This window comes from Leishmania panamensis (assembly GCF_000755165.1).
Source record: "Leishmania panamensis strain MHOM/PA/94/PSC-1 chromosome 30 sequence".
NCBI lineage: Eukaryota > Euglenozoa > Kinetoplastea > Trypanosomatida > Trypanosomatidae > Leishmania > Leishmania panamensis.
This window is the reverse complement of record NC_025877.1, coordinates 1,216,739-1,236,860: the sequence shown is the minus strand read 5'-3', so window position 1 is coordinate 1,236,860 and position 20,122 is coordinate 1,216,739. Positions and strand designations below refer to the sequence as shown.

General features: G+C 55.3%; 6 protein-coding genes across 6 annotated transcripts; all 6 read right to left on the bottom strand.

Annotated features, from left to right (window-relative positions):
• Window positions 1-2,021: 2,021 nt before the first annotated feature.
• Window positions 2,022-3,197, bottom strand: LPMP_303450 (the record flags this gene model as incomplete). Its single annotated transcript, XM_010703065.1, has 1 exon — window positions 2,022-3,197. The coding sequence occupies one exon, from the start codon at window positions 3,195-3,197 to the stop codon at window positions 2,022-2,024; it is 1,176 nt and encodes a 391-aa protein (XP_010701367.1).
• An 816-nt stretch (window positions 3,198-4,013) lies between these two features.
• On the bottom strand, window positions 4,014-4,433 carry LPMP_303440 (zinc-binding protein (Yippee), putative; the record flags this gene model as incomplete). The annotated part of the gene is made up of 1 exon (XM_010703064.1): window positions 4,014-4,433. The coding sequence occupies one exon, from the start codon at window positions 4,431-4,433 to the stop codon at window positions 4,014-4,016; it is 420 nt and encodes a 139-aa protein (XP_010701366.1).
• Window positions 4,434-5,393: 960 nt separating this feature from the next.
• On the bottom strand, window positions 5,394-6,596 carry LPMP_303430 (hypothetical protein; the record flags this gene model as incomplete). Its single annotated transcript, XM_010703063.1, has 1 exon — window positions 5,394-6,596. One exon carries the CDS (start codon window positions 6,594-6,596, stop codon window positions 5,394-5,396), a length of 1,203 nt encoding a protein of 400 aa, XP_010701365.1.
• A 1,026-nt stretch (window positions 6,597-7,622) lies between these two features.
• On the bottom strand, window positions 7,623-8,054 carry LPMP_303420 (hypothetical protein; the record flags this gene model as incomplete). The annotated part of the gene is made up of 1 exon (XM_010703062.1): window positions 7,623-8,054. The coding sequence occupies one exon, from the start codon at window positions 8,052-8,054 to the stop codon at window positions 7,623-7,625; it is 432 nt and encodes a 143-aa protein (XP_010701364.1).
• A 697-nt stretch (window positions 8,055-8,751) lies between these two features.
• On the bottom strand, window positions 8,752-11,082 carry LPMP_303410 (DNA ligase I, putative; the record flags this gene model as incomplete). The annotated part of the gene is made up of 1 exon (XM_010703061.1): window positions 8,752-11,082. The coding sequence occupies one exon, from the start codon at window positions 11,080-11,082 to the stop codon at window positions 8,752-8,754; it is 2,331 nt and encodes a 776-aa protein (XP_010701363.1).
• A 5,158-nt stretch (window positions 11,083-16,240) lies between these two features.
• Window positions 16,241-18,640, bottom strand: LPMP_303400 (protein mkt1, putative; the record flags this gene model as incomplete). The annotated part of the gene is made up of 1 exon (XM_010703060.1): window positions 16,241-18,640. One exon carries the CDS (start codon window positions 18,638-18,640, stop codon window positions 16,241-16,243), a length of 2,400 nt encoding a protein of 799 aa, XP_010701362.1.
• Between the last annotated feature and the right edge of the window lie 1,482 nt (window positions 18,641-20,122).

Below are 20,122 nucleotides of genomic sequence, written 5' to 3'. Positions count from 1 at the left end.
CATGCCACCCTGCGCAATGACGTGCGCCCTTCCATCAGTTGCCCGTAGTACTCACCCCCTATTGGATCTCCCTCCCGCAACAGGGGCCTGAACGCTCAGGCAGTTCAACTGTTTTACCCGGACCTCGAGGAGCCGCTTGGTCAAGTTGTCGCGCTACTACACCTTCGCGAGTGGCATCGTGGGCATTTTTGACGGCGGCGAAGACTGCCTAAGCCTGAGGGGAAAGGAAAGATTACGAGGGTGGGGCAAGCGGGGGGGGGACGCTGCATAGGGCGTTTGGTCTAGCAGTGGTGGTGCCAGGGGCAGCCAAATACCGAAGAAAATATGAAAGTGTAGAACGAAAGAAAGAAGGCGGTGTCCACATGCCATGCATGGGCTTTCAATGCAGTGACCTCACAAGCGCGAGATCTCGGTCTCCATATAACCTACTACTACCGCAGTCCACTCCCGAACTAAGTCGTCGTCGCTGCCCACGCTTATTGAGCGCGGTTGGGATTGAGGCCACGTAGCCCCGTCACAGTTCAACTCACAACTACGAAAAAGAGAATGAAGACAGAAAAGGACTGTCGGATAGTACTAAGCTAGGAACTATACAGATGACGCATGACGAGCACTACAAACAACCACACAAATTCGTCAGTGTAGCACTTCTGCCAGCGTGTCTCGCCTCCACGCCTCGATGCGGGAGGAAAGAGGGGCAGAGCAATCCAGAAATGATGAAACACGAGCAGCAAAGCGTAAACACTTCGTCTGTTTTCAACCTCACGCCGAACTCGGCAAACCAACCCTCACTTTCTCGGGTGATCCGTAGGAGAGAGACTCCCAGCGCGGTTGGAAATCCGAAGGAAGCGAGGCACACATAAAAGGGAAGTTGGGTCGCAGAGAGAAGGAAGAAAAATGAACGTCGTCGCAACTTTCACGTTGCGTTGGCGTACGGTTGCCTTACGTGCTGCGAAAAGGTGAAAAGGCGGAAAGGGGAGGGGGGCGTGGCGAAGTCGAACGAACAGAGAAACAAAACGGTAAAAATGCAACAGCGCGTTGACAGAGAGCGTCCTGTGCACAAAACGAGAGCGAAAAAGAACAACGGCAACGCACAGAGCAGCAAGAGGCAGAAAGAGGAGCTGCAAAGACGTTGCCTCGGTAGTACAGCAGCATACAGAGACAACGCCTTCCCCACCTCCCTCTTGGCGCACATGTATCTCGACGGAAAGAGAGAGGCCTCGCGCAAACGATATAGCTAAAGACACACACGGAGCAGCACAGGCGTCTACACATCGAAAAAGTCACAAGGACGCTCAGCCCCTTTCTGCACACCCAAGCAAGGAGAGATGCGGAGAGGCACACCAGCGCTGGCTTTTCACATTACGTGACGGTTTCATCGGGAAAAGAAGAAATAGAAAACGCACCGCGCCTTCTTTAGCGCAAATCAGTGCAGCACCACACAGAAGGGGGGATGCCAACACAGTCCATCGACGGCAAAGAGACAGCTACTAAGAACATGCGATTACATAAGCTACAACCTGGTTACAGGAGCAAACAGGCGTGAATGATAGAGCGCACAGCACAGCAAGCATGCGCGACTGCGTGGAGGAAGAAGGAAGGAAAGATCAAAGCACATGGGTGGACACAGAGAAAAGGAACCGAGTGCATGTAGATGACATGAAGCAGAAGCGCACGGCATAATGCAGCAGCGATGAAAGCACTGTGGCGTGCGCATAGACCAGCACGCGCACTACCCTTGAATAATGGAGCGATCCAGGTAGCGCCAAAGAGGTGAGGAAGGCAGAAGGGAATGGGGCCGCTATGAAACGCGTTCGTTATGGAGATGCGCGCCAGACCAGACGCATGGCTCGCGCGATGACGAACTGGCTCCACTTCGTCCTACCAACGCCCGCCTCTTCCCCTCCACCTCACTCTCAGCCACTCCCTTGTATCGCAGTTTGCACAGCACGAAAATATTTCCACGGGACTCCAGTACATCAGCGCAGACCGGCATAGTGTCTTCATCTGGGGTGTTTAGCTCAGAGGTAGTCGTTAAGGCCATAGATGTCTTGCATGTCCTCGATAAAGTTGCTATTCGGCTGCGATTTGCTCATCTCGTTTGCCGCGCTGTCCCCCATAAAGACGGAGGAGGTCATGAAGTTGGAGCCGCGAACAGCAACACCGGAGTGTGCCCCAGAGACGCGCGGACTTTGAACGGACCCACGTGCGTCGGACGTGGACTCGCCCTCGCTTCCGTTGATCCACTGGTAGCAGTAGTCGTACTCTTCCCCCATGTCTCTAATTGCGGCAGAAAGCAGCTCCACACAGTGGCGGTAGTTTGGCTCTGCCTCAAACTCTAAGGAGCGGGTGTACGCAAGGTAGTCGGTCAGCTGATGGGGACAGCCCTTGCACAGTTCCGCCGGCGGCGTGGCAATCTTAATGTCGCGAATGCGCTCAAAGTGTACATCCCTCTTAGGCGACTTGAGCCCCTGCCAGGGTAGGCTGCCACGCACGAAGTAGGCAAGCATGTAGGAAACCGACTCCAGGTCATCACGCCGAGACTGCTGGATGCCCTGGTGGGTGTTGATGCTAACGTAGCGTGCCGTGCCAGTCAGCGATCGGCCCTCCGCGTACGGAATATGCTTCCCCTTGGAGTCGCGCCATGCCTTGGACAGGCCAACGTCGATCACATACACGACGTGGGAGTTGGCCCCTAGTCCCATAACAAAGTTCTCTGGCTTGATGTCGCGGTGCAGGTAGCCGACGCTGTGGAGATACTGAAGCCGCTGAATGATCTGGATGCCGATCATGCAGACCGTCTTGATGTTGAACTTGTGGTGGCACACGTCAAAGAGGTCCTCCAGGCACGGACCAAGAAGGTCCATCACCATGACGGTGTAATCTCCCACGCGACCGCAGTAGTAAGACTTCGGGATGCCGATAGTCACCGGGCACTCGTTGAACTTTTTGTAGATTCGACTCTCCAAGTTGAGGTGCGAGCGGCAGTCATACTTCGTCAGCTCCATCTTCATGGCGACAGGGTAGCCGCTGTTCACCTCGATGCCTTTGAACACCTCACCAAAGGCGCCACCCCCCAGGCGCTCCTGAATGCGGAAGCGACCGCCGATGAGCACATCCTGGGCGCGCTTATTCGTCGCACCGGTGGCGCAGCTCTCAGTCTCGCCACGGATCTGTCTGTGAGAAGACGCCTGCATTGTGTCACTGAGGAGAGGTCGGCTGGAGGAAAACACTTAGGGGCACCAATGGATTCCTGAAGAGTCGAGGGAAACAGCAATCCCACATACCACTCACACGTCGATGAAAAGAAAGATGGCAATGGTCGAGGTGAGGGAGAAATCGAAACGGCAGAGCATCTCATAAGATAAAGAGAAGAGCAGTACGTAAGTGAGCCCTCATCACCTGCAAGGCGCGCGGGAAAAGGACTGGTGGTCGCCATACGGACGCGAGACGGGAGGGTAAAAGACTGCGAGCCGCACCGATGTAAGGAGGAGGTCATACAAAGAGAGTCACACAAGCAAAACATGACGCTGCGGTGCACCCCAGTGACTTTGCATTCCTTTCTTTTTTTTTTTGCCTATTTCAACGGCCTCGCCTGCTTGTCCAGGGGAAGACGCGTGCAGGTGCGCTTGTCGATAATGGGATACGTGTCTCATGTCGAGGGGAGCAGCAACAAGTACCGTGAAGGTGCGCACCAGTGCAGTGGAGCAATAGAAAAGGGGGAAGAGAAAAAGCAAATGCGGCAAGGCATCACGGGTTCGACTACTGTGATCTTCTCCTGTGTGGTGAGCGGGTGTGGGGAGGCGAGGAAGAGGGAGAGAGGAGCGCCAAATCGCGACAACGCGAGAAGAGACGGTGAATGAGGAAATTCACCGTGTGTAGAACACAGTGGATGTACCACGGCGTTGGGCAGAAGGGGTTGAAATTCGTCTAGAGAGTACCGTGGCAACTTGGCGCGGAGCCACAAGTACAGCCAAATGACTCTTGCTGAAATGCAGCTAGTCTAATGCCGATCACTGGGCGACGGGCAATGAAAAGGTGATGTTGCCCTCAGGAATGCTGTAGCCGAGGGCCCCGCGCAGCTGCCCGTGGGCAATGGACCGAATGAGCTGACGCTCCAGCACGAAGCGCTGCATCTTGTACATCTCGCGCTCATCCACTGCGAAGTCGTAACCCCAGCCGACGTACTGGTCACAGTTAGAGCAAAATACATCGCGCACACGGTGCAGTCCCGTCATCAGCTGCTTTTCCTCCTGATGGCCATAGTAAGTGTTCTCGCAGCGAGAGACAAGGAAAGCCTTGCCATGGCGGCCACGAAAGTTGTCGGATACGATGTCCTCAGTGATGCAGAAGTGAGCACCACAGAATGCGCACCCAAAGCCGCCCTCCCCACCACTTGGCGCAGCGAGGCGCGTGCGAAGGCGCTTCACCATGGCAACTGACAAGGCCCTCCTTCACTATAGGCCAAAAAGAAAAACAGAAAGGGATTGAGACGAAATCTCCAACCACAACGCGATGGGGTATATTCAGTGAGGTACGCGACGGAGACGGCCTCTCTCTTCTGTCGCTTTCGCTCTCTCCCAAGCACAAGGTGACTACGCTGCTGAAATAGAGGGGAGGGAAAGGCGAGAGGAAACGCAGGTGCTGGCAGGGGATGTGCTGCATGCGCGGTGTGCAACAAGAGAAGAGAATAAAAACAAAGCGATGCGAATATTTTTTGAGTGGTGGTGGCAATGGAAGATGCCAACATGAGCATCACAAGAATCTCGGCACAGGCGGGTGCAGGGGAGGGGGAGGGGGGTGAGATGAGTGGTGGTTGGAGAGGGACGCAGCTCAGACGCTCTTTATCCGTATAGCGATATGCATCAGCCTTGTTTCTCTACAGTCCCCTGGAGAACCGGAGGCCTCCTCGCCAAGAAGTAGCGCAAAAAAAAAAAAGAAGAGCAGGAGAGAGAAGTGGACGCATGTACGCTGCATGGCAGACACGCACAGGCGTGAGCACCACACACGCCCAAGGGAAAAGTTGGCTCGTTTTCGGCTCTCCATATTTGTCATCTTTCTTCTTTGGCTTTCCCGTCCTTCAACACACCCCCTCCCCGATGTGACGCCACAGTGCGCGCTTCAGAGGCAGGTGGGCGCACACGCACACACACACACACGCACAGCTTACAAAAAAGCTGGCCGCCACATGCTTTGTGGGCCTCTCGCTTCTTCTCCTGCCTTGGCAACCGCCATCGCCACAGCCACCGCGCTGAGAGAGAAAAAAAGAGTAGTGGAGAAGAACAGCCTGACGACGAGAGGGGAAGACACTGACGCCCGATGCAGCCCCCCCCCCCCCTCATCCCCCGCGCCACCTCGATGCACTTGAAACCGGCTCGGCACGGTCGCTCAGCTCACGCAAAGAGGCGAGAGGTCATCTGCAGCGGCACATGCGCAGAGGAGGGCAGTGGCTGCCCGTTCACCAATATGGCCCTGGGGTTCGGATACGCATGGGTCAGGGTGAGATTCAACGGCTCAGCCTCGACCCCCGGACATGCAACGACGTTGTGAGTAATAACCTCGACAGGAGTCGCCACAGGATACGCTATGATGTCGCCAATCTTGAAGTGTGTAGCGCGCACCTCGTGTAAGAGCAGAAGCCCAAAGTTCTCCTTGTCATCAGACACCAGCAGCGTGACAGGCTGCATCGCGGGCGCTGTGATTATGTCCACTACGCCGACAACTTTGGCGGAGGTGTTTTGGGTGTACTTTCGATGGGTTTGCTCGATACGGGTGCAGATCTTCTTGAAGTCGCGCTTGCCAATGCTGTTGGACGTCTTCATTCGACTCTGTGCCCGCAGCAGTACCTTCGCGTTTTCCTCTGAGAGGTGACGGGTACCTCTGAGGCGCTCATTGTCGAGGCTGTGCGCCTTCCAGTAGTCCATCGCTGCCGCACCAAAGTGGCCCAGAAGGCTTTCCAGCACGGCCTTATTGTACGGCACATCAGGGTCCTCGGGGCATTTCCGCTGGGCCTGCTGCATTGCTGCCAGCGCCTTGCGCACGCCGTCAAACGTCATGCCCTCTAGCGTCACCTTCGACAGCAGCGACAGTGCCAGTGTGTTCCATGCATCTGGGTCGTCCACGTTGGTGCTGACGGCAGCGCGGGCCTTGGTCACGGCGTCCTCCAAGTACACCTTGCGCTGCTCAGGCGTCACTCCCTCCTCACCGCAGCGGTTGCGCTGGATTTGGCTGTACTTACATAGCGCCTCGGTGTGCGCCGGGTTTACGCGCAGCGCATTATCAAGTGCCTCACAGGCCTCCTTAAAGGCGTTCCGACGAAGCAGGCACTCGCTCAGCTCGACCCACGTCGTCGCCGAACCGGGTTGCAGCTTCAGCGCCGAATTAAGATCCTTCTCCGCCTCTCGCGAGACGCGGGGAAGCAACAGCATTGCTTGACTACGCAGTAGCAAAATTCGAACCTTGGTGGCCGCGTCCTTCTCGTCGGGCAACGGAAGACTCGCCAGGATGCGCTCGACACCGGTGCGCACCGTCTCGTTGAAGACGCGAATTCGCTTCAGGTCGGCCACCTCCTTCTCTAGCGCTGCGAGAGATGCCATGGCATGGGTTGTCGACAGCCTCTCTTGCGTGCCCATGTACCTCAGCCTTATGCGTCCTGCCGGTATTCACTTGGCTTTGAGGGGCGGTCGATGAACCGCTGTCGTACCTCAAACAGCAGTGAGTCGTGTGTGCCTGCACGGTAGATGCACAGACGCGGAGAGGGGTGCGGCACCGATGCGCGATATAGGCACGACAGATCACTGAATGCGGGGCACTCGCAGGGAGGACAAAAAGCGGGCAAAGGGCAACTGAAACTCTATGGGCAGGTGCAAGAGAGGGGGATGTGCAGTTGTCTAACACTCGCAAAACGGGCGCAAGTGGGAAGCGAAGAACAATATGAAAAAAAAAAGTAATTGGCGGGCTGATGTCGCTGCGTGAAAGAGCTCGATGTCGTAGCTGGCAGGAGGCTCAGTGCGGCAAGGAAGGAGGAGCGAAGCGTCTGTGTGTGTGTGTATGTCTTTTGTTGCTGGAATTGTAGGTTGTCTCGGTGTGTACGAGTGTGCAGAAGGCACGAACGAGTACGCACACGCACAACGAGAGAAGCTAAACAGAAGCGGAGATGTGCCGAGCAAAAGGACCAAGATATGGGAATGATCTACCCCACGTGGCGGCTACCTCGTTGATGGACAATGGGGTGACTAGCGAAAAGGGGGCGCGGATAGAGGGAGAAGCGAAAGGCAAGCGGAGAGATGCAGAGGGTGCAGAAGGAAAGCGCGGGCACATGTGGTATGAGTCGGTGTTGCTGTGCACGCGGATGCACATCTCACGTAGAAGAGAGAAAATGCGCGACGTGGAGAAGAACAAGGCGGGTGGAAGTGCATCAGACAACACCATTAGCGTCCTTGTGGGGAAGGGGGGGCGTTAGATTTTTATTTTCCCTCTCCATTCCGCTTGGTAGTCAATCCACCACCTCTTGGCAGAGACGAGGCAGAAGAAGGCAGTAAGGAGAGAAAAAGAAGCGAAACAACAAGCACCGCCGCCCCTGCGGCTCTGTGGGCGTGTGCACCTGTGCCCCACCGCAGCTCTTACAGAACAGCAGTGTAGGCCAGTACCACTGCCTCGCCGTTTGGCGTGGTCACCAGGGTCTTCTTGCGGCAGCTGTTAGCCACGCGGCACAGCGAAAGAAGGGAAAGCGCTGACAAAGGCGCAGCAAATTCGTCGACACGCCACGCCAGCGCCACGCCGTGGCTCTCATCCGCAGTGTCCGTCTCGTAGATGTGTGCATGACAGCCGTACGTGCGGCGCATCGCCCCATCCTCAGCAATGTAGCGGCACACCTCCGACCCAATACGGTCTGGTGAAGCGCAGCGATATCGCAAGCTCAGGAGCAGGCATGAGAGAGAGGAGGGTGAAAAAGGCGCCGCATCGGAGGCACTGCAGTCGTCTGCGATGGATGAATCGGACGACACACACTCTCTTGGTCGCTTGTGTACCAGGAGGGAGAGGTATGTGCCCATATTGGCGTGAGGGAAACGACCCCGCAAAGGACGGGAGACGTAGTCGCCTGCTGCACGTGGGTGTTTGTGATTGTGTTGGGGTGAGGAAAGGAGAGGAGTAAACAGCAGTGATGGCCCATAACGGCGATGAGCGCAGTTTTGTCTACCTGGTTACAAAGATGCGCCCATCCCGTAGCAGCTGCGGCACTGGCCCAAGTGGAAAGCAGCAATGTTGTGAGTGAAGCAGCTCCGTAGTGGGGCTTTGCTGCAGGGACGTATGGTTGAGGAGAGGGTGTATGACAGCGGAAGAACGAAACGTCAAGAAATGCAGTCCCTGAGCTCAGTGCCTTCCGCCTCAATGAATCGGGGATGCTCTGCTAGACTACGGCTCACTGTGGTGCAGACTACCATGAGCATGCTGGGGAAAACACACTGTCGCCGTGGTTGATGGTCTCAGGAACCTTCACCGGTTGTTGAGTTACAATGTGTGCTGTGTATGTATGCGTGTGTGCGTAGAAAAGAGGGCGGATACGAGCGGTGATGGTGCGCTATCGGCCGCGGCCCTTCTGGCGCGCCTCCCCCTTCTTGACGCCCACACGCCACGGGCACAGAAAGGGGGAGAGGGGAGGGTGGAGAGACCAAAAAGAAAAAAGAGTCCTCAGCAAGGCAGGCGTAACAGAGAAATGTTAGCCATGAAGAGCAGAGACCTTGGGAGACATCAGGGCGTCTCTGTCCGTGTGACAGCCCACTCAGCATCACCGCTCGCGTCGTGTTGCACTGCCAAGGACTGCGCCTTGTACATCTCAGCCACCTGCTGCGTGTTCGTCGCGTCCACAGGGTTTTTGTCCTCGCGCTGTCGCACGTAGCGGGGGAAGCGCAGCGCAATGCCTTTGTTGGGGTCAACAAGCCCCACGGCCGCCTGGTGCACTGGCGACACTGACAAGTCCGCCGCCTTCACCTCCCACACTTGCGCCTCAGTGAGCCACACGTCCGGCTCTTCTCCACCTGCGCGGTAGTAGCGCGGCTTATCGTGTACCACGAAGGGCTTTAGTGATTGTGTGAGCTTCTCCAGCTCTTCGTCCTGGAAACCAGTACCAATTTTGCAGATGCTTTGGTACTCGTCCGCCTTCGGATCGTAGCACGCGAGCAGGAAACCGCCAAACACGCCAGTTCGCTTGCCCTTGCCATAGAAAGCGGCGATGGGAACGAGATCCAGCGTATCGGTGACGCCGTCCATGTAGTCCTTCTTCAGCTTTAGCCAGTAGTGCGAGCGTTTGGCAGGGGTGTAGGTGGCCTCCTCCTCGAGCGTCTTCACCATTAGTCCTTCGCAGCCATCCGCAATGGATTTCTCTAAGAACTTTTGCACGTCCTCGACGTCGTCAGAGTCCAAGTACGCTGCAAAACACAGCTTTGCTGGGAGAGGACGGATGTAGCGCCAGAGCAACTCCCGGCGCTGCTGCAGTGTCTTATTCAGCTGCGGCTCTCCGTTCAAGTACAATAGGTCAAACACGAACAAGCAGACCGAAATGCTAACATCTTTCTCCGCAATGTTCTTTCGACCTCGATGCTGCAGCACCTGGAAGGCTTGCAGGGCCCCGGTCTCCGGATGCACCGCCACTACCTCCGCGTCGATAATGAAAGACTGTACCTCGGCAGCGTCAAAGGTGTTTGGTAATATCGCGATGACGTCAGGGTACTTGCCAGTGTGTGTCTCGGAGTTGCGGGAAAAGATATGGAAGCCGTTATCCTTGCTGTAGTGAATTTGGGCGCGCTCTCCGTCGTACTTGTACTCCGACGTGAACTTTTTGCCTTGCAGACGGTCCAGGATGACGGTGATGCCGCTTGTCGGGTGCGCCAGCTGAGGCTTCACCGGCAGCCCAGGCCGAATCGACAGCTCCTTGGCGTGCACTTTCGCGATGCAGCTACCGGGCACCAAAATCATGAAGCCGCTCGCTAGGACCGCGCTCAGCACCACGTCTAGACTCGGCACCTCGTAGAAGATACGAGCGAGGCTGTCGGCCCCGGAGTTCAGCAGCGTCTGGAGCTGCACCTCACTCATGGTGTGCATTTGCGCGCTACCGACGAAGTGAAGAGCAAAGGCGTACCCGACGGCTGCCAAGGCGGACGGCTCGGCAAGGCCGATGCGCATTTTCTGCTGCAGCCCGCGCACAATCAGGTTCACCTCCGGCCCCTGTGCGTCACGCAGCAGCCCCTTGATCAAGTCTGACCGCCGCCGCACCACATCCTTGCCGCTCATCATCGCGATCTCCCTGTACGACTTGAACACGCTCCGCGCGGAGAGCGCCTTCGGCTTCATCAGTGTGCTTTGCTTCTGCTTGTGCATCTGCGCGATTTCTGCCAAATCGCCGCTTTGCCGGTACTCTTCCTTGGTGCGGGATTCCGTCATGCCGCAGCACTCAGCTACCGCCTTCACCAGTACCGCATCCCCAATGCCTAGCTCCACGCCTTCGTGCTGCGGTGCGTGCTTGTTGATCACCAGGTACATCACCGGCACCAAATCCTCTGGGCATCGTTCGATTACGGCGAGAAGCAAAAAGGTGAGCTGCTTTAAGCACTCAAGCCGCGAGCCGGTGGCGCTAATATCTGCCAGTACGTCGACTACTGCTGCAAACGGCACCGGCTCCAATGCACCAGCGGTCGGCAGCGCGGCAGGAGCCCGGGGAGGCAGCCACACTGACTCGAATGTCGTCACAGGATCGAAGGTGGACTCCTGGAAGAGCTTCGCCATGGACGTCGCCGTGGGCGGCGGCACATTGGCGATCAGCGCCTTGTACTCTGCAACGTGTTGTGCATAGTAGGCATTCGTCGGCTCATTCCACCTTGTCCGCCGACCAGTGGCGGTGTCCGAGGTCGGAGTGCTTGATACGCATTGACTCGCCACCTTTTCCTCCTCGCGGGGCCGCTTTCGATCTTCTCGATTTGAAGCGGTAGTTACCTTTTTTGTTGCCTTACGCGAATTGTCGGCCTCGTTCGACCCACCCACTGAGGCCACAGGCACAAAGAGGCGGTCGAGGGTGGTTTGATGCATGACGTGCCCCACCTGCAATCTATGCCGAAGAAAAGGATAGAAAAGAGAGGTACGCCTCTCTGTGCTTGCCTGTCGTAGTGATGCGCAATAAGGACGGGGGTGAATCAACGAAACACGAAGAAGAGCGATCGATGCTTTCAGTTTTTTGTGTTGTTCGTTACGCAGTGTAAGTGTTAGTGCTACGTGGCGCGCTCTGGCAGTCCGCTGAAGGTGTGAGAGAGGGTGCGATCATGAAGGATCGGCGGTTGGCCAAGAGTGCATCCCAGCTCGAGTGTGTGGCTTCGAGTACGTGTACGGGTCCACTTTGTGAGCCTCCTCCACAAACGCCCCGGCGGAGAGTGCGACGAGTAAGAGCGCAGAAGGTGCGACAACGGAAAGGAAAAAGGTGCTCAGTGTGAAGTCAAAGGTGCAGAGGAAGGATGGAAGAGACATTGGCTGTCCGCTGCGGAGAGCTCTTCCGCGAGTTGCACGCTGAGGACAGTGGTGAAAGAAACAGAAGACAATCTCGCTTGCTTTCACCACCTGGTTTCTTTTTTCGCCGCGATCACGTGTCATTCTCTACGGTGTGGATTGGCAAAACAATGTGTCAAGACAGTATCACACACCGGAGTCCCGCAACTAGGGAAAAAGAGCCCATCGAACAGCCTAAGTGCGCGGTGCGCCAGCGTCAGTGTCAACGCCCCAGAAAGCCCCACCACGCAGGGTGGGAGGGGGGGTCACGGAATTCGTTGCAAAACACACTGACAGCAAAACATCGGGGGATGATAATGACAACTGCAGGCCAGTCTCATCGGCCTGCAGTTGTCATTGGTGCTACCTTCTTGCATGCTCATTCGTTAATATAGAAAAGAGAGGAAGAGACGGAAGTCAGAGAAAGGGGACAAGAAGAGTGGCACCTACACGGCGAGGAGCTGACAGACCACAAGACAAACCAGAGCACATGCAAACGCACATCCATACCAATATCAAAAAAAAAATTCTGCATCAAATCAACCACACGCATACGCCGTCACAACATAGATTGAAGCATCGCTACCCGTGCGGCATTCTATTTCGCTGTTTTCTGTCTGCACCGCTCTTGTCGTCTCACGCGCTGACGGAAAAAAGGGGGAGGATGGAGATACCACGTCAGACAACAAACAAAGAGGAAGCGAAAGTAAAGGCAAAGAAAAAAAAGAGAGAAAAGGAGGCCAAGAGAGACAAATGGGAAAGAAAGAAAGCACGCCAAGGTGATGAGATACCAACGGACACACAACGCACACGCAGACACAAACCCGAGGGAAGCTCAAAATGGCGGGAAAAAAAAGACAGAAAGAACGACCACCGAAGTTATATATAGAGAGAGATACGACGCACAAAGCGGGTGCGGTCTCACGCGCACACGGCAAGAAGAAATAAACCAAAGAAGACCAGGAAAGGTAGGGATAGAAGGCGCACGCCACAGAAAAAAAAAGTCAAACAAGACAGACACAGAGAGACGGAGAGAGAAGCGCAAACACGAGCATGCGGCAGCGTTGTTTCTGATTTCATCCTAACCTCCTCACCTCTTCTGCCTGCCCGTGTCTCAATCATCAGTTGGGAACAGAGTAAGAGACACCTACCTCGCCCAGTGTGCCCGTGCGTGAGTGCTTCGCTCTTCTATCATCGACTCCACCCCTTTCGCCATAAACGCGTGCACTCACACACGAAGAGGCGTTCAAGGGTACGGATACAGGAGGTGAGAGGTGGCCGCCATTGTGCCGGCCATGCCATTATCCCCCCACTTTGGTTTTCTTCCAATTCAAACTGACCAACACTGGCGCGAAAGGATGGCACCCACGCGCAAGGAAAAAAAGACACACAACAGCACAACATTGTATCGAGCTGCGCACGTTTGTCGTTGTGTTAGACCTCCTTCCCTGAAAGACACGGCGTAGTCTGAAGAGTAACAACGAAATGACGAGAGAGTCAACCGCAGCGGAAAGAAAAAAAATTACACACACAATCGCACACAAAGCGAGAAAGCGACACCACACACGCTCGTGCCGCCACATAACAGACAGCACAGCGTGAAGACGGGAAGCAACGAGAAACACAAACAAAAAGAAGGGAAAAAAATCTCTAACATAAACGAACGCGACGACGACAACCCGGGACAATTATGACAATGAGGACGATGACGACAACCGACGAGCCAGCGCACCGGCTAGACAACATAGGGATACACACACACACACACGCACGTACATGCAAACATCACACCTGGCGAGCAGCAGCGACGCGGGCACGAACGAAAAACAGCGATGGAAGAAGAGGGCTAACAATACGGGAAAGAAGAAGGGAAGGAAAGAGATAGGCGGATAAGAGTTTTTTTGTTTGTTTAAGGCGAGGCAGGCGCTAGCAGAGGTCACGCACTTTTCTTGTCGTGAGTGTTTCCAAGTATGGGTTAGTTTCTGCTTCCATGAAAGGGGGGCACGCATGCAGGGCACTTCATGCCCCATGGGTGGGTGACTGCTACCATCGCCGCGCACGACATGGTAACCCATCCAAAGCAACATCCTCACCTCACCCCCTCCCCCCTCCGCTTTGGAGCAAAAAACTGCTACGCGTTATGCTTTCGCTCCTCTTTTCCGCTATCGATCATATAAGGCAGAGGAAGGAGGTGATGGGGAGAACACACGCTAAAACAGGAGAAACTCTCAAACGCAAACGAGATCTCCAGATGAAAGACGTCTGGTGCTGAAAGGGAAAAATAAAGGAAGAGGGGCGGTAGAGTGTTGGAGGAGACGTAGTTGTGCGCTACACAGTCACGCACACGCACAGATGCAAGCACGCGCATAGCAAAGAAAAGGACGTGAGAGTTGCTAAGAGTCGTGAGTAGGTCGGCTTGGTGAACGTACCCCCGTGTAGGTGGGTGAATGGGTCCTGCCTCGTGACATCACCTGCGGCTACGATTCGGCGTCCTTTACGGGCAGTGCATTCCTCTCCTCTTTGCTACGCAGATCAAAGAACAGAAAGGCGGTGTCAGCCTCTCTGCTACGGAGATGGATGTTTACGGCAAATCGACGGACCAACCCACTTCACACGCTGCCTGGAAGGCAGTCTCGGCGCATAGGCGTGTTGGTCCATGACGGCATCTGTACGCGTGCACGCAACAATTCACGTGCGCCTCACTTTCGCTGCTCGTGACCCGCCGGTGCTGCTCAGTTTTTTTGTCTTTTTCGATCGTGTGCGAGACTATTTATTCCAGGGAGAAGGAATAAATGGTAGGGGGTGTGAGAGAAAGAGCGAGATGAAAGTGACACATAAACGAAATTAAGCGAAGAACGTGGTGAAGAAACCAAAAACACAAAACATAGTAAAAAAGAAGAAGAGGCGCAGAGCGGGAAAGAAAAACAAAAACAACGACGGCGGAGAGCGGGAGGTCGATGCGCACACACACGCACACGCACACGCGCACACTTTCGTGTTTGGTGAACACACATCTAGCTGCATGCACGAAAAGGAAAAGTACTGAAGTACAGATCCATGGTGACGGTGCGTAGGTCTGTGCGTATCGACGAGCGAGCGACCCGCAACCCTCTCCCTCTTTATATCGTTCTCTACCTTCATCGGAAGGTAAAAAACCTAAACTCCCTGTCACAGCGATGGAAGACGCCAAGGGTGATGCCGCAATGCTCTCATAACTGCACATGTGGCGCGAAGTGACAAGAGGGAGACATCGCTGATACTCGTACAGTACTGCTTGCAGTGTCAACAACAACCGAGAAAAAGGGAGAAAACAAAGAGAGAAAAGTACGATCGGCTCATCTGTTATCTTTAACGAGGTGTATTGAGGACAACAACGTAGCGAAATAAGGGAGACCACGGGTGCGCGAACCCGCCTTTGCCGCCAGTCTTACCCCCTCCCCTCCCATTCAGCTCTTTCCGCATAGTGACCTTGACTCCCTCACTGCACCGCGACACGATCCACACACACACACACACACACACACACACACACCTCCTCCCATTCGGATAACTACGGTTCTACAGGCACCTTGAGAAGAGAGAGGATAACAGCGCAACAGCAGCAAGTCGCTTTGGACTCCCTCAGCCTCAGCCAGCGATGCCACCAACCTAAGAAGGCGTCCAGTAGGGGAGAAATAAACTGCGGAGAACAGCGGAGCACACACGCACACGGGACAGGCCTCAAACCGGCAGAGAGACGGAGCGTGATGTCTCAAAGCGTGACGCCGATGAAGCGCTGAAGGCCAACGCGTGCGAACGGGAAAAAAAAATGAAAAACGGTGCTGAGGCGAAAGCGGAACGGCACGCAAATTATTGGGCCGACGTCAACCCACACAGGTGAGATTAGGACGAGGAGAAGCAAAGATGGGGTGGGGAAAAGCCACCTGACGGTATCCATCCAACAGCACAAAACAGACGCAAAAAAAAATGTGGAGAAGCAGCTCCCAATGATAATCGAAAGAGAAATAAGGACAAGTACTTTCTCATGCACAAACGTACACGTACGTACGTCCACTCACATCACGAGAAACCGAAGACGAGCACCATTTTAACTTCACCTCGCATACGCACAAGAAAAACAGGAAAAGAGAGAGAGGCACACAGAAAGAGAAAATACTCACCAGAAGACAAGCACAACAGGCATAAAGCTACACGAAAAAAAAAAACGACAGCAAATGCACAAAGAAAAAAAAACGAAGACAAGAACGTAATAAGGGTTTAGTATACTCTATGCATTAGCCAGCCACCGCCTCCCTCCTTCACGCGCAGACGAGCACATGCACACACAGGCACAGACACCGTACAAAGAGGCTGGTGAGTGCTGGAACCTTCAATAGGTACACAGGGGTACACGGCTCCCCACCAATCTCGAAAAATCAAGATGTTCAACTCTTCAGAACAGTCTCCACGGAGGAGCGCACGTTCACAAGGTGATCTCGACATGAGACGCAGGTGTGCCTGTTCTCCATTGCTGAAACGGCGAAACAAGGAAAGTGAGCAAGTGGCAGTCGCCTAACTCTTCCTCATCGCCCGGTAGCAGGATGGCGGTGTTCACCACCTACGACCTTTTCCTGCTGAAATGCAAGCGTGTGTTGCCGTTTCCTTTGCCTTTTCGTCTCGCGCACCAACGTCACGGTTGTGCGCCTCTCCTTCCTCTCCTTTGTTCGGTCTAGTACATCCTCGGTGGCTGATACTGCATCATGTTGGAGTTCATGCCAGGGTGCATGTTCATGTTCAGATTCATGTTCATATTGTTCGGCATCTGATTGTGCATGTTGTTCATTGGCATTGGAACGTCCATCTGCGGATCGATCGGGCCCATTTCCATGCCCTGATTCTGCGCAACGAAGAGGATGTCCGTCGTGGGGAAGTGTGCGACGAAGACATCGGGGTAGAGGCGCTCGCATGCCTGGCCGACCAGCTGCCGCGCGGCGTTCACCACCTGTACCATGTCGTAGGACAGCGGTTCCTCGTAATTAATGACGCGAATCGCCTCGAAGCCCATCGTGAAAAACCAGAAGAGCGTCTGCAAGTCGGTGTCCAGGGCGTACATCTCAGGGAAGGTGATGCACAGCTCCTCCAACGTGCACTGTGGGTTGCACAGCACGTACGTCATCAGGAAGCCCGCAGAGAATTCAGCCGGAAAGTGGAAGGGAAGGCGCTGCACAACGCTATTGAACTGATCCCACGGCACCGTCGTCGCGCGGTTGGCAAACAGGAGCATTGCGACAACCTCGTGTAGGACGCGTAGGGTGCGGCCAAACAGGCGGGTAATAACGCCGAAAGCGGCCATCTCCGGATCAAAGGGGCCGGACCACGGCCCACATAAGTTGGCGGGGATGATAGACACTAGCCGGGACGCAAACCTCACGCCCATGGGAATGGTGTCGTCGACGCGATTGAGCACCACCACCAACGGATCATCGTTCAGAGTGCCGGTGCGCATCAGCTCAATGAGCAGCACACCGTACTCGCTCAGCGTCGGGCAGTCGAAGCGCTCGAGTGCCTTGCAGTACACGGACGGCCCGCTCGACTCCGCGCCGTCCGTGGCGTGTGTGAAGTAGCCTAGAAAGTCGAGAGAGCGCAGATAGACGGCTGCCAGCGTAGCCTGGACAGACTTGTAGATGACCGGCTCCGCCACTGCGCAGCCGCAGAAGGAAACAATGTCGGTGAAATACACGTTATCTGCTTCGCGCGTGGACTGCAGCAACTCTTCCTCGATAAAGCTCCAGTAGGCCAGGTCAATCGTGGGCGGATTGCTCAGCTTGCAGACGCGCGACTGTGACTCAGGCGATTGTTGCTGCTTCTTGAACACGACATACTGCCGAATCCAGTAGAAGTCGCTCGTCTTGGGGGCTATTGGGAACAGCTGAAAAACTACCTGCACGCGAAGTGGCAAGATGGACTCCGCGGCGCGGCGGTAGGCGGAGGTGTCGATGAGTGGCCAGTCATCCGCAAGGACCTCCTGACTGTGAATGGCGAAGGGCAACGGCAGCAGCGGGCCGCTCATGAAGAGGTAGAAGAACACGATGGGCATCGGGCTACCAAAGATCGGGCGAATCTCGCAGCGGCGTGGCCGGTTGTGGAGTGACGACAGTGGCACCAGTTGCGCGTCCACGGTGAACACCGGCGCATCCAAGGCACCAATGTTGCGGCGCAGCAGAAGCTTCTGTTCGTCGCTGACGCGGTGTTGCTTCATGAAGGCGTCTACGCGGGTCGGGTCTCGCGGAAGGCGGCAAAGGTCGTCGAAGGTCTCGCGTCGGTTCTTGACACGGAAGAGTCGGTTCTTCGTTTCGTAGAGAGCAATGGCACTAAAGTCGTCCTCGGAGAACTCGGCGTCGTAGCGGCGGCGCAGTGCGGCCATCAGTGAGGCCTTTGACACGCAATCAAAGGTGCCCGCGTCGGTATCGATGTTTGTGATCACGCGGTCAACGCCAGGGAAAGCGAGCAGCTCCAGCGACCCATAGGCCTCTGAGGTCATTGTGTTCGATGGAGCGAAGAAAGCAGAGATCTGGCTCCACGCTAAGTACGGCGCTCGCATCGTTTCTTCGGCAACTTCGCACAACTTCCTAACGATTAAGCCCTCAACATCCTCCTCAATTACAAAGCGCGAGGCGAACTTTCTCTGCGCCTCAGGCGGTACGCTGCGAACCGTCTTGTTTTTGTTATAGGCACTGTAGGCTGCCACCTCTATCGGCGGGGCCGGCGATGTCGTGTCCTGGTCCTCCATCGGATGAAACCCGCACCCATTGAAAACGAACATCGGCTTGAAGTCCACGTCACAGGCCCGAAAGTACTCGCCGAGCTTGCGCACCATCTCCGTGTACTCGCTGATGACGGTGTAGGCAGACCACGGGGTGGAAGCTGTGAATATGGTGAGAGGGCCGGTGGCGTGCACGTCTTGGACAACGTCGTCCAGCACACGGTTGCCATCGAATACGATCGAGACCTGATTGGAGTACGGCAAGCAGCGCAGCTCGCTGAGCTTCAGCCCCTTCTCCTCGACTTTGTTCTCCGTAACGAAGCTCTGGATGGTCGACGCCACCGATTGCTTCGAGTGTGGGTACATTGGTACCACGCACAGATGAAGGGGGGCAAGAGCGAACAGGCACGACTATTCACGCAAGGAGCCCCTCTGTGCAGAGAGCTAAAAAGAAAGAGAAAGACTAAGGAGAAGGAAGGTACACGCGCGCCTTCCACAGTACTGCTCAGCTCCACGCCAAATGCGGACTTGATACTCCGTGCGCTCTCGCTCGCTGACCCTATGAATGGCTCCTCTAAACCTAAATTACACCCGTCTCACCAGCCCAATCTCGCCCACACGTGCACACGCACAGCGAAGAAGACAGCGGAGACAAGAAAAAAAAGCGAGAGAGCTCCGCCACCACGATGAAAAACGATAGGAGTGGGGATGTCCAGAAGACTGAAAAAGTGTGGTCCCAAACAAAACGACTGTCAGTGAAAAGAGAAAGAGTCAGATGTACACACCGGCACAGAGAGTGGGAGTAACTTGAATATATGGGCTTACTCTGCGTATGCGGTCCGCTATAGCTTTCTTGTGTGTACCTCGATGCCAGTGCAGCTCGCTTTGTGTAGTTTGTTTGGCTAAGGGAGCGCAAGCAACAAAGCGAGGAGAAGAACCAGAGTCGGATACGGATGAGGGAAGAACAAGTGGGAGAAGGAGGCTGCACTATCCAGGGCCACGTGAGGGGAGGGGGAGGGGGGAAGAGGGGAGAGAAGACGCCAAAAGAAAAAAAGAAAAGAAAAACCCAAGATAAACCTGTCGATCTACTCAACAACCAGATGGGGGGGATCTGCAGGGAACGCGTGCCGTCCAAGGCCGACGTGCGACAGGATGGTACCAAATCCGAGGCACAGCGTGTGCGTCACGTGATAAGCGGCAGCAGCAGCAGCACACACACAAAGCGCGCGGCAGAGGCGTGTGCGTGTAAATGCAGGAACAAGCGAAGAACCGGGCGAGTAAGGGAGGTACAGAGAGAAGCGAGGAAAGAAGCAAGTAGGAGAAACGAGAGAGATGAGAAGGACGTAACATGGGGTTGAATGACATACGCGTTGGAGCGCACGCGGAGTACACGAGAAGAGAGGCACCAGTGACGAGACGTGGGGTCTCGAAGAAAGGGAGTAGGACACTCAGCACGACCCCATCTGACTTTCACTGCTGCTTCAGGGGGGGGGTCACGTTGGGTACCATGCGGCGCAAGTATTTACGCAAACTGAGAGCAGGCACCAGACGGGGCAAAGTGGGACAATAGACCCAGGCCCTAGCCACATGCAGTTCGTCACACGCCTTACTTGTGAGCGAGCGCTCCTTGGTGGTGTGCGGAGTCATCCAAGTCAGCCGCTGTTGTGAAGCCTTTGGATGGATTTTTTCTTTGCACAGATGAAAGCAGCCGAGGCACTGAAATCCTGTTCCGTTTGCCTTTGCCCTCTTCCCTCTCTACAGTATACGCTGCGACTGTCCGCCGTGCACGCCTGCTCACACGCACACCGCGCGAGTGCAATGAGGAGAAGTTGGAGAGGTCAGACTCTG